At 38.2% G+C, this 11,893-nt stretch overlaps 1 protein-coding gene across 27 annotated transcripts in view; it reads left to right on the top strand.

Moving 5' to 3' along the window:
• Positions 1 to 11,893, top strand: part of rxraa (retinoid X receptor, alpha a) — a 198,155-nt gene that overhangs the window by 143,544 nt on the left and 42,718 nt on the right. For 26 of the 27 annotated variants that reach the window (XM_058757249.1, XM_058757254.1, XM_058757250.1 and 23 more), the window contains one exon: positions 10,452 to 10,690. In XM_058757249.1, the coding sequence (XP_058613232.1) occupies positions 10,452 to 10,690 (239 nt within the window). Of the gene's footprint in view, positions 1 to 7,639; positions 7,881 to 10,451; positions 10,691 to 11,893 lie in introns of those variants that run through there. The other variant, XM_058757271.1, reaches the window with a different exon arrangement.

Raw genomic sequence — 11,893 nt, 5'->3', positions numbered from 1 at the left:
ATGTTTCCTGATCCCAAAAGTGTATTTTTATACATCATTTTACTATAATCATATTTATATGGAATATAATATAATATGTAAAATAAATACATAAGTTATCCTTATAGTTGAATATAATAATGTACCTTTTCATTTTATTTTTATTTATTTTTATTTTTTTGTTTTTAATATGTTATATTGCAATGAAATAGTAGACCTTTTTAAATTTAAGTGTCTTATGTTATTAATAGTGTTGCAAAGAAACCAATTTTAAAAAATGTAGTTTTTATTTTTATTTTTTTGTGCAAGTACTAAAACAAACCAAGGAAAACATTCATCATGCTCTGTTGACAATAAAAAAGCCAAATCTTTGTTTTTGACAGAGACAGTGCAATGAATGATTCATTAAAAGAACCGACTCAGAGACATTTGCTTGTGAATCAGACTATATAAATCATGCTGTATGGATAGCATATTAGAAATATGTGTTTTTATGATGTGGTCAGGTCTTAGATGGTATCTGTGAAATAACATAAACTGTAACAAGTCATCCAGAGCTACACTGTGTCTTGAGGTGCATATTTTTGAAACATTGTGGCTACATTGTTTTGCAAATGGATTATTGTCTCACTCCCCACCCTCCCAAAATTATTACTTCTAAAGAAAGCAGGGACAGAGCTACATCAAAGTTTCTGATGTTTTTTTGTTTGAACGCCCCACTGCACAGTTGGCTTCCTTCCACAGTGGACCATTAAATCAAAGCAGCTTTAGTGAAAAGTAAAAATAACATTCTATGAGAGTTAGCTTTGTGTTCATAAAGGCGAGGCCGTAAGCGGCATGTTTAGTTGTTTAGACAAAGTGTGTGCGCACAGGGTTGCATGTTCTGGATTGTGGGTTGGCTCAGGGGGAGACTCGTATCACCTCCGAGTTAAAGAGAACAATTAGGCCATATCAGAGCGGCGTGATGTTTGCAGCGGGGCGAGAGGAGCGATAGCAATTGTAATCTCCTCTTATCTGCCCTCATACTCAGCCAAGTGCGTCTCCTCCACTTTCCCTCCTCTCCTCTAGGTAAACAACATCTCTCGCTTGTACAGTACACCACAAAAAACGAGAGCCTGACAGCCAAGTTGAGCTCTTAATGATGGCAGTTCTAGAAGCAGATCTGTGAAAATAAGATGTTAGATCCATCAAACTGTGGGTGGCAATTTACCACACTCAGCGATATCCTCGGTGGGCAGTCCAGGGCTTTTTCCCGTGAATACTCATCCAACATTCATTATTTTGTTTTTCTTTTCACTTTACGTGCTGTTGTTTTGTGTGTCTTAACGCTTGTTGATTTAGAGGCCCTGGCAAATTCATCATTTGGAGTAGAAACAGAGGAATTGCTGTTCAAACTGCTCTTGGGTCCCGGTACGCTTTCGGTTCCGCTGTCAACTAGCATCTCGTCCGGTAACGATGCTTACGACGAAACTTAAAGGCTCTCTTGTCTGTGGGTGTTTCTTCAACTATGGCCACTTTTAGTTCTGTAGACTCTTGAAAAATAAACTTTTAAAACACACTTTTTACACTATCACTTGTTTAATTTATCCAATAACAATGTCCAAACAGACATGACAGGGCAAAAGGGAAAATATATTTTTTAACCATTTTTTTTCTTTAAGAAAGTGTAACGTGATGTATTGCCTAATGATACATCATTTCTGTTGTGGAAATATCAATTGTAATATTTTTAACTAGGAATAAAATGGCAGAATCTGCCATCTTGCTAAAGCAGTCTTTATATCTAGCATTATATATTAGCTATATTATATTACACACATTATATTACATTATATATCCTAAACACACATTTAAATATTTTAAATAATATTTCATACTTATCTGCATAATTTGCCAAAATTATAGTTTATTACAGCTTGATTAGAGAAATATGTATATATTACAAGAAAAAAAAAAAGAAGAAAAAAAAAAAACATATATATGTATGTATGTATGTGTGTGTGTGTGTGTGTGTGTGTGTGTGTGTGTGTGTGTGTGTGTGTGTGTATATAATGTGTATGTGTGTGCGTGTGTGTGTGTGTGTGTATGTATGTATGTATATATATATATATATATATATATATATATATATATATATATATATATATATATATATATATATATATATATATTAGTATATAGACTAAAGTAATATAGAGTAATACTTTTTTACATAATGAAAATTACAAAGTCATTTAATAATACAATCGTTTTTGATTACTTCATTTCTTGTATCACAATTATAAACAATTTTTATTATGTATTTTAAAGATTGAATGATGTCTGGAACAAAGTAAAAAAAATAAAATAAAAATGTACCCAGAGTTGTACTCAAGAAAAACACCCTCTACACAATATTCTTTTCATTATGTCCTGCAGAATCATTACTTTGTGCCCCATTTTAGATCTCCTGTTTGAGATTGTCTCCTCCTGGGTGGAAAAAGTTTAAAAGGTCTAAAAGCGACTGCCCACCATGTCCTACCCAGCATGCCTTTTTGTAGAGGAAGTCTCGCGGTGGCTTCACACTGTCCTTCGTCACGGTATGCTGACAGGTGAGCGTATCTCCAGGGTGGGGTGTGAAGGAGCCCCAGCCCCCCCCCCCACCGGGGGCCTCCTTCACCAGGGTCGCTTTGTGTTCTTCTTGGCTCTGGTCCGCATCCAGGCTGCCAGCACTCCCAGAGTCAGAGTAAACACATCAGCCAGCTCTATTTACTTCCATTGCTTACACAGCGCACAGCAGATTAACCTGTTTATACAAACACGTACAGAAAAAATAGCTGATTAATGCCCGCGCCAGGCCTTGTGTCTTTACGTTCACACGCTGAAAATTTCCACATGCCAAACGTGGTCTATTTTGCGTCCACAACAATAAACAACAGCTGCAGTTTAAGCGGTAATGATAAGAATAACACTAATGATGACTGTCAAAGTGGCGCGATATACAGTAAATACTGTATGTTGCTTGTTAGTCTGCGAGTCCCATCTCTCCACACAGCGGCGGGGGCCAGGACGGCTGTTTGCTCATCACTCCTCTGCTGTTTTTCACTAGCGAAAGTCAAACTATCCAGAATAGAATCTCCATTTTCTCCAGTTGCCAGTTCTTATTTTTAGTCCCTGCATTAATTCAAGCACCGGCTTGAAAGTTCCTCAGGAAGTTGCTGTGTTTCCCCCCCTCTCCCTCGTCCTTACCTACGAATAGACCTGAGCATTTTCAGAGAGATGCAAATGATATCTGTTTCATCCTGCCGTCAGAGCGCCCACAATCTGTGGGCTTCAAAAAAGCACGACAGTCAGTGCCAAACATCTTTATGAATAATAGATTGTGTGTGTCGCTTCAGTTTTTTTTTTTTTTTCTTCTCAAAGGCACTAGAACTTCAACATATTTCAGTGTATTAGTTGAAAGTGTCTGTTCGGCGGACGTCTTGCGAGGGGCTTATTTGCGCCTTTTGTAGTTGTTGTCAAGGGAGACGTGCAATGACCGGGATTTTCCTGGAAAAGTGCTGGAGATTGGCTGCGGAGAGCTCCCTGAAGTATAGTATGGAAATGCTAGGACGGGATCAGTGCTGCGCCTGTTGGGTTTTTAAATCTATTGGGCATTGTTTTAACGTCAGGCAAGGATTGAAGGATCCTATGTTTAACTAATAGAATTTGTGGATATTAAAACATTGGGGGAAAAAATTGAGCAAAGTTGGAGGTTTGAGCCCTGTGAATGATTTAATTTTTTTTGTTTGTTTGTTTTTGTGTCCATACAATGAAAGTCAATGAGGTCTAGTGTTGTTCGGACTACCATTGGTGTACAAAATATCTTCTTGTTCCGCAGAAGAAAGAAAGTCATACAGGTTTGGAACATCATGAAGATTACTGCTCACCAACAACTTTGTTGACTAGTTTATTGGTGAAGTAGATTTTACTTGTGATGTTTTCTAGTTTTGACCCTTTTGCATGAGCACAAAAAGCCGAATAGTATGCTTTCAATCATCTTTTTTTTCGCTATGGTGTTTATCAAACAACACCAATAACAAGTGTGCAAAAGCACAAGTTTTGGGTTCTTTCTCTGCTGTTCACGATCGCTTAAAAGTTTGCTCACGAGTGTCCCCAATCTAATCTACATTGTTGTTAATTCAATTAAGTGTTTTCAAGATATTCATCCTGGTGTGAACAGGGCCAGGACGTTCTCTCAAGTTATTTTTTTTGGAGAATCCCAAAGAACATTGAGTTTTTAAGATGTTCAAATCAAAAATAATCGAAATTTAATGAATGAATATAAAACCCTCTCAATCCAATGCTTTACATGTAGCTGTTTTTGAGTCAAATATTCAGTCTCCCACAGATTAGTCGATTTTGAAAATAAATAGTTTTTTACCTCTTTGTGTGTGTGTGTTAAACCCCTTTATTAGCTGATAGCCACCTGTGGAGAATGATCAGACCTAGTGTTTTCCCTCTCATGATCTCCATCCTCCTCTCTGCCGTTAGAAGATGAATTATAGAGATGAACAGCTGTTGCAGACTCTCAGCCCTGTGCAGCTCTGCTCCTGTTTTCCATTCATAATGCAGACGCTGCTGTTGCAGATGCCTACTAGCTCTTAGCACCAACAGGACATGCCAGGACCGGTTGGATTCAGTCAGTGAGGAAAGGAGAGGATTGTTTTGTCCATAGTTCACCCCAAAATGAAAATTCTCATCATCTACTCACCCTCATGACTGACTTTCTTCTATGGAACGTAAAAGACAACATTTTGAAGATTTTAATTTTTTTGTCCATTTAATGAAAGGGAGATGGAAATGTTTTTCAAAATATATTCTTTTCTTCGTCAAAACACACTTTTACATGTGTATTTCCTGAGGCATCCACCTGTAAGGGTCTTTTCCCACCCGTATGTTTTCCTGACAAATTACAGCTAGCCGTGGCAGTCATTTATGGACTCCGTTTATCTTGCTACAGGAATGCATGCTCACTTTGTTCTTCAGCAGTGATGTAACTGGCCCAGAGCAATAAGTGGAATGAATATGAAACTGTGGTTAAAGCGCCTGTCACAGCAAACCTGTGAAGCGGAGATCAGAAGAATACAAGTGAGGCTCTCCCAACCAATCAGACCCATTCAGCTCCTTTCAAGTGCAAACATTAGTCATGCAGTCATCACACCAGCAGGCCCAACATGATAGTGAGGAGGCATGTGTTTGTGTGTGTGCGTTTGTGTGTGGTCTTTGGGTATCATGTGACGGAGAAGAGGAGATCGCTTTCTTTCCTTTCACCTTTACTCTGTCCCTTCGTTTCCTTCAAAGAGTGAGTAGAGCGCCACCATGGAGCTATAGGATGCTAATTATTGGGTTTTTTAATATGAGGTCTCTCAAGAACTCACATTTCATTTACTTGTTCATAAATAAGCAAATAAATTCCTATAAACCTATAAATTCACATAACATAATGGAAATAGTGGATCTAAACAGCACATATCACAGATTGACCGCTTGGCTCAATTAAAAAAAAAAAAAGATAAATAAGAACTCATAGATGTTGGATCCCTTTGGTTTGCTGTGTTGCAAGGTTCAAAGTTGATCATTCCTGCAAAATTTGGAAATATAAAAAATTAGATTTTTTTTTTTCAGGCCTTGCATGGCTGATTATTGTAAAATCATGGAAATTGGATATTGAAAAATTATCGGAAAAACATGTCAAATCAGATGTGAAGTTTGGTGTGACTGTAATCATGTGACATTATTTTGCATTTATTTATTTCAATAAACTATACAGTCTATGCACAGTCTGTTATACAGTCTAGTTTCTATGAATTTGTGCACTTAATTTATAAATTTCCTATATGCCATTTACTTCTGTTTCAAACCTAGTTTAATTTCCATTAATTTTTATTTATTTATTATTGTCATTTTTTATTTTAAAACCACCTTAATGAGTTTCGTTCGTATTTGATTCTCAGCCAGGTAAATCTGTAACCTTTTAGATCCTCTTTTGGTCAACAGATTCAACAAACTTTATATGCAGTAAAAGATGCATATGCTTGCATACCCGCCTTTTTATGCGTATGAATGGAAGTGAATAAATGACAAACCCTTGTCTGACCTCCCCAACCTCCTCTAAAATGCTGGGCAACCTGTTGTGCATTACGTAGGGCATCTTTCTTCAATATGTCCTGGAGCTGATGTAGTGAGATAATGATCCTGATTCCTGCTGATTTATTTGCTGGCTTGTACCTGTCAGATGCCTTTGAGGTGATCAGCAGCAGATGACAGCTGTGTTTTGGCATAGGGTGAAGCTTGGAGGGCTGCCATTCTTCTTTAGACGTTGCCAGGGCTGTGTTTTCTGTCTTTCCTGCTCTTATCTAATCTAGCTAGCATATTTATCCGGTGAGCTTCAGGTAGCACAGCACCCTGATGGTTTTACAGACGCTTTCTCAGATTGCTTGTAAAACATTTTTCTCTTCCCAACCAAACAGGTTGAAACAAAAAATGGCAATGGGAAAATAAAAGATGTGCAAGAGACGGGAAAAAAGAAATCTGTGTACTGTTTTATAACATAGTGTCCTGTAATGGGATACAGAAATTTAGAAACAGTTTTCATTTCTTTAGAATCCAAGAAATCAGAAAGCTTAAACTTGGGATGAGTCATGATACTCATTGTTAGTTACATTATTTTCAGTGTTTGTTGTTCTTGCTTTAACATGCTTACCACTGTTTTCAAATGCCAGACTCTTTTATAAGTGTTCTCAAAAAAAAACGTATCTAGTTGAGTCAGGCGAACCTGAAACCAGCCTAATAATACAGTGCTTCCAGTTAGTCAACTAGTCATTCAGGCAACCCTGACTAATGTTTTCACATCCTTAGTCTAAATCAACAAGTCTTCTTTTGAACTAAAGTTTTTGAATGAAACCAATCTCACAACAACGTCAATGTGAAAGTCTTTTCTTCTCTTTTCTCTGTCCTTTTTTTCTTTCTTTCTCTCTCTCTATCCTGTTTTCCACCAGCTGTGCCCCTCTCTGGGGCGGATTAAATAAGAGCCCCTTTTATCCATCTATAATCCTGATCTGGCAACCCTAGCCTTCACAGTGAGGAACACACCACCAACTGGCAGCACAGTATACTTATAATATTCGCGCACACATGAATAGTACCGGACATATGCTGTATATTATAAAAACATAGGATGGGCACACATACATAATGCTTTATTGATTTTAGTTTGTTTTTATTTATTTAAAATATTGAAATATTTAATTTTGTTGATCCAAAATATTCTAAAATGTTCATATATTTAAAATATTTAAAATTCTTCTATTTTTTTAATTTGGTAATTTTAGTGTTTAAAAAAACAGCTTGATGTTTGATGTATCACACCTGGTTAGAATATGGCATCGCATTTCCGAACTGACCCTGGATCAGCTGTGTCCCCAGTGTGTTGCAGCTGTCCACTGACAGATTGGCATCAAAGTGTTTCTGAAGCAGACCACCATCTCGGGGGGTCTTATCACCGCAAGATAAAACCCTCATTAGACTGAATAATGATTACGTTACACTTCCATGTGCCAGGAAACCATGTTTTCCTGTTTATGTGACACAGTGACATTAGAGAATTAATTAATCGCTGTTTTTGGCAGTCAGCGGGTGTGAATGTGTAAATGAATGCACCGACAGAAGCGTCCCTCTTCGCTGCAGCTGATTTCAGGGTGTTTGCAGGAAGTGCTCCGGAGGAGGCCAGGATGTAGGGGAAGTGTTTGGCGTGGCAGATCTGGCAGGCAGGCAGCCGCTAGCATACCCGCTGACAAGCTCTCTCTCTTATATACTCCATCCGCCCTCTCGAGTGCCTTTTGGCCTGGAATCCATCACAAGACACTGTGAAGTGACATCAGGCAAGTGGAGACAGAGAGCTCCTGGAAAACACAGACTGGACATGCTGTTTTTCTCAACTGTCACCTAATTGAGTAATACATCATCCATATTTTGAGCAGCCCACTTATGAAACTAGCCTGTTGTGAGTCTCGGTGCTTGCGTAACAGGATTAAGTCACGAAACGCATGAAACGGTTGCATGCTTTTTTGTAGTTTCTTTGTTCTGTGCTTCGTTTTAATTACAAGTTTTTATTTAGAAAAATATTTGGTACCACTTCCACCCTTCAAGATTTACTGTAATGAAATATAAAAGATTCATGGAAGCCTGCAGGTTTGAAATAAGGGGAGGAAGAAAGGAGGTGTGTAAAGGAAGTGTGAGCTAAATGAAAGTGAGCCAAGAACAAGACAAGGTTAGAGAGAGGGAAATTTAGCAGTCATGGACACAGGAAATATGGCCTTGTCACCCAGGCAAGACTGACAGATGTACCTTCCTCGTCTCTTGATGACAGCTGACAGCATGACGGACATGTTCAAGGAGATCGGAGGAGTGGAGAATGGGGCGAGAAGGGAAGCAGAAAATGAGTCTGCTCCTAATAATCAGATGGCATCCTTAGGGCCTTGACCTTGTATCTCGCTCGCAATCTCTTTCTCGCTCTCTGTTTTCTGAAGCGTTCCCAAAGCCCATAAACACGTACTAGAGTAGGTGTGTTCGGTTAAACTTCCAAGAAGTCCAGTCTCTGCATTTCCTTCCCAGCAATGTTCTGAAAGATCAAAGGTGCCAAAATAATCTCTGTTCCAGAAATTAGAGAAATTTCTACCAAGGCATTATTTTAAGGCATCGATTTAAGGCATCGATAAAATTATTAATATGAACTTAAGGAAAATTCAGTGTAAATATTTAACATGGCAGCCAAAATACCATATAAAAAAGGAATATTAACCATAATGTTTTACAAACCACAAATGGGCAAATATAAAAACAATTTGTATAAGGTGTAAAAAATAATAAAGTATAAAATTTGTGTGATTTTTACAGTATAAATGGCTTTAAATCAGCTTTGCAATGAATATAATGATATTTTACAAACTGTGTGAGCAACTGAAAACTTGTGTAAAATTGTTTTTAAAACAGTTTTAAAGTCGGCATGAAATCAAAATTGAAAATTCTTATTTTTTTATGGAATACTGTAGTGTTTATTATAAATAATGTATCCGTGCACTTCAGTATTTATTTAAAATTCATGTGCCTTTGTAATCTTTAATCAAAAATGTTAACCTCCCCTCCCCCTCAAAACGACTCATCTTCTCTATCAGTCACATGTGATGGCGCAAGGGCGGAGCTAGTGACGTAAGGGGTAAACGCTGGGATAAACAACAGGGGATAAAGCTGAAGCTGATGCTTCACTTTATAGAAATAAATGCATTGACCAGTTGACGCGAGCCATGGGGGGGGAGTACACTACTCTTAAAAGTTGAAAGGATATTACCACAACATTACTCTTAGGACATCGCAAACTATTCATTTTTTTATGAATATGACTTAACCTGATGGAGGACGCGCTCGGTCATTCAGGCAGTGTCTCTTTCTCTCTTGCTCGCGCGCTGTTAGGCATGTTTTGTACCGTTGATCGTCCTCGTCGCCGTCATCCTTAATAAATAAATAAAAAAATCTTCATGCTAGGGTGTCTGCGGTGAATCCAGTGGAAAGAAATCCCCCCACAACTAACTGCAAACTGGCATTCAGATCTGCCTCCATTTTGTTAGTAACGCCCCAACTTCCAACGATCCAATCAGTTCTGGACGGACGAAATCAAGTCCCGCCCTCTCATTTCAGATGCCGTTTCACTCGTATATACGTCACAGTAGAGTAGAAAAGACAATCGCAACTTCCGTTTCATGCCGACTTTAAAAATTGTGTAAATGGTATAAAATTGCTAAAAATTGTTTAAATGTGTAAAAATGTGTTTGAATTTATTTTTTAGCAATTTTAAACAGTGATTTTCCCCTTCTATCCATGGCTCTGAAACAGCTTTGCAGTGAATTCAGTGCTTTACAAACTGCCAGTGAGAAACCAAAAACAGCTAGTCTCTAGCAAGGAATAGCTTGCTTACTTTTCTTTTTTTCTTTTTTTCTTTTCGAGGAAAATGCATTAGATTATCATAAATAGCTTCACCTTTTACTTGAAACCTGCCTTATATGCTGTCTTCAGAAGCTCAGTTTTGCCATGTGGAGGAAAAAATGCTTCTAATTACATTAATTTATGGTAAATGATTCACAATCTGCTAATTGGTGACCTCTGCGCTAGATGATAAAGAAGTGCAGTGCACCCAAGTGACTGTCTGTCTTTTGTTACTTTCTCAGAATAATCATGCAATGTGAGGTTCAGCAAGCGGGTGAAAAGGTCCCAACAGGGCTTTCTCTCTCTCTCTCTCTCTCTGGCGTATAGGCTTGTAGCTGCCTCTAGTTGATTCTCACGTCTTAATACTTGGAAAGAGGAAATCGTCTCTTCTCTGCCTTTTTTTTTTAGCAAATAGCTGCAGACTAAAGGTTTGGTAAATGTTCTAATCACTTCCTTCCACTTTACTCCCACAGACTCCTCGGGACAGGTGACGTCCTCTCCTCTTAGCTCACCCACGTCCCACCGGGGGATGCATCCGTCACTGCTAAGCCCGAATTCATTAGGCCACTCGGGGTCTCTGCACTCCCCCATCAGCACTCTGAGCTCGCCCATGAATGGCCTGGGCTCTCCCTTCTCTGTCATCAGCTCGCCCATGGGGCCACATTCCATGGCGTCACCCGGGATGGGCTACGGCCCCAGCATCAGCCCACAGGTAGGGCCACACTCTGAGACCCTCCATTAGAGCTGTATTTAAAAAAGTGCTCGCACCCAGAAATCGTATTTGTGCTTCATAATTAAACATTGTTACAAATCGTTCAGTTTAACTTGTCTATTCTGTCTCGCTCGCTCTCTTTCCAGTACTCTTGCTCAATCTGTCTTTTGTTCCCTAAATAGGCCTGCACATTTCTTTGTCATTTAAAAAAAGGCTCACAATTAAGACATCAAAGCTGGCAGTGTCCTAGTTTTCTTTGAAAGCCTGATCCACAAGAGTGAAATGGTTTTTAAATTCATGTGTATGTGGCGGAAAAAGTGGAGTGTTGTCCTTTTTTTTCCTCATTGATAACTGTACTGAGGTTTTTTTACCAGGCTTTTCACTCATTTTAAATTATAACATTGTTCATTTCTAGGAAGTTAAAGTGGATTTTGAAGTGAATACGTTGAATACAAACTTTCTGAGCTATGTATCAGGTTCATACATCACACACTCTAGTTCAAGACCCTTGAAAGACCCTTTTAGTTCATGTTTGATAGCTTGGAAGTCTATAGTGTATTTCTATAAAATACAGTAAAAATCATTCAAAGGTCCTGTTCTCTTATATGAGGTAAATTAAGGTTAAAATAGCAATGAAAGATACTTTTACAGCATTCATAAATCTAGTAAGTTAATTTCTACTTTAATACGTTATGTATTATGAACTATTATGAATAAACATGAATTAACAATGAACTATAGTATATTTATTAGGGATGTGCATCTCATGACTCAGGCCGATACGATACGCATCTCCATGCATAGCCAACGATACGATACATTAAAGATACATATGAAGCAGCTACCTATGCGATACGATTCACCCCTATTACGATGCAGTGCGATTCGATTCGATTCAACACAATGCGATTCGATGCAAATATGATCTCTTTTAATGCCTCAAGGCCTGTTTCATAAGGCTTATTTCAGTTAGTCTGACTGATTGTCAAATGATTTGGTTCCATAAAGCAAATTTAACATAGGCCTAGATCAAGCTTAGTCACTGTGGCAACTTATGCTGGGAAACTAACCTGGTCTAAAGCAGGCTAACTGTCAGGCTATGAGTTCCTCTAACACTGACCAATAGGAACACAATGATATTACCACTGACTCTCTCACATACTATTATTTGACTTTTTTTTTCTTTTTTTTTAATACAGTTTC

Source organism: Onychostoma macrolepis, chromosome 21 (genome assembly GCF_012432095.1).
Source record: "Onychostoma macrolepis isolate SWU-2019 chromosome 21, ASM1243209v1, whole genome shotgun sequence".
Taxonomy (NCBI): domain Eukaryota; kingdom Metazoa; phylum Chordata; class Actinopteri; order Cypriniformes; family Cyprinidae; genus Onychostoma; species Onychostoma macrolepis.
Note: the sequence above shows the minus strand (reverse complement) of the source record. Positions and strands in the feature narration are given on the sequence as shown.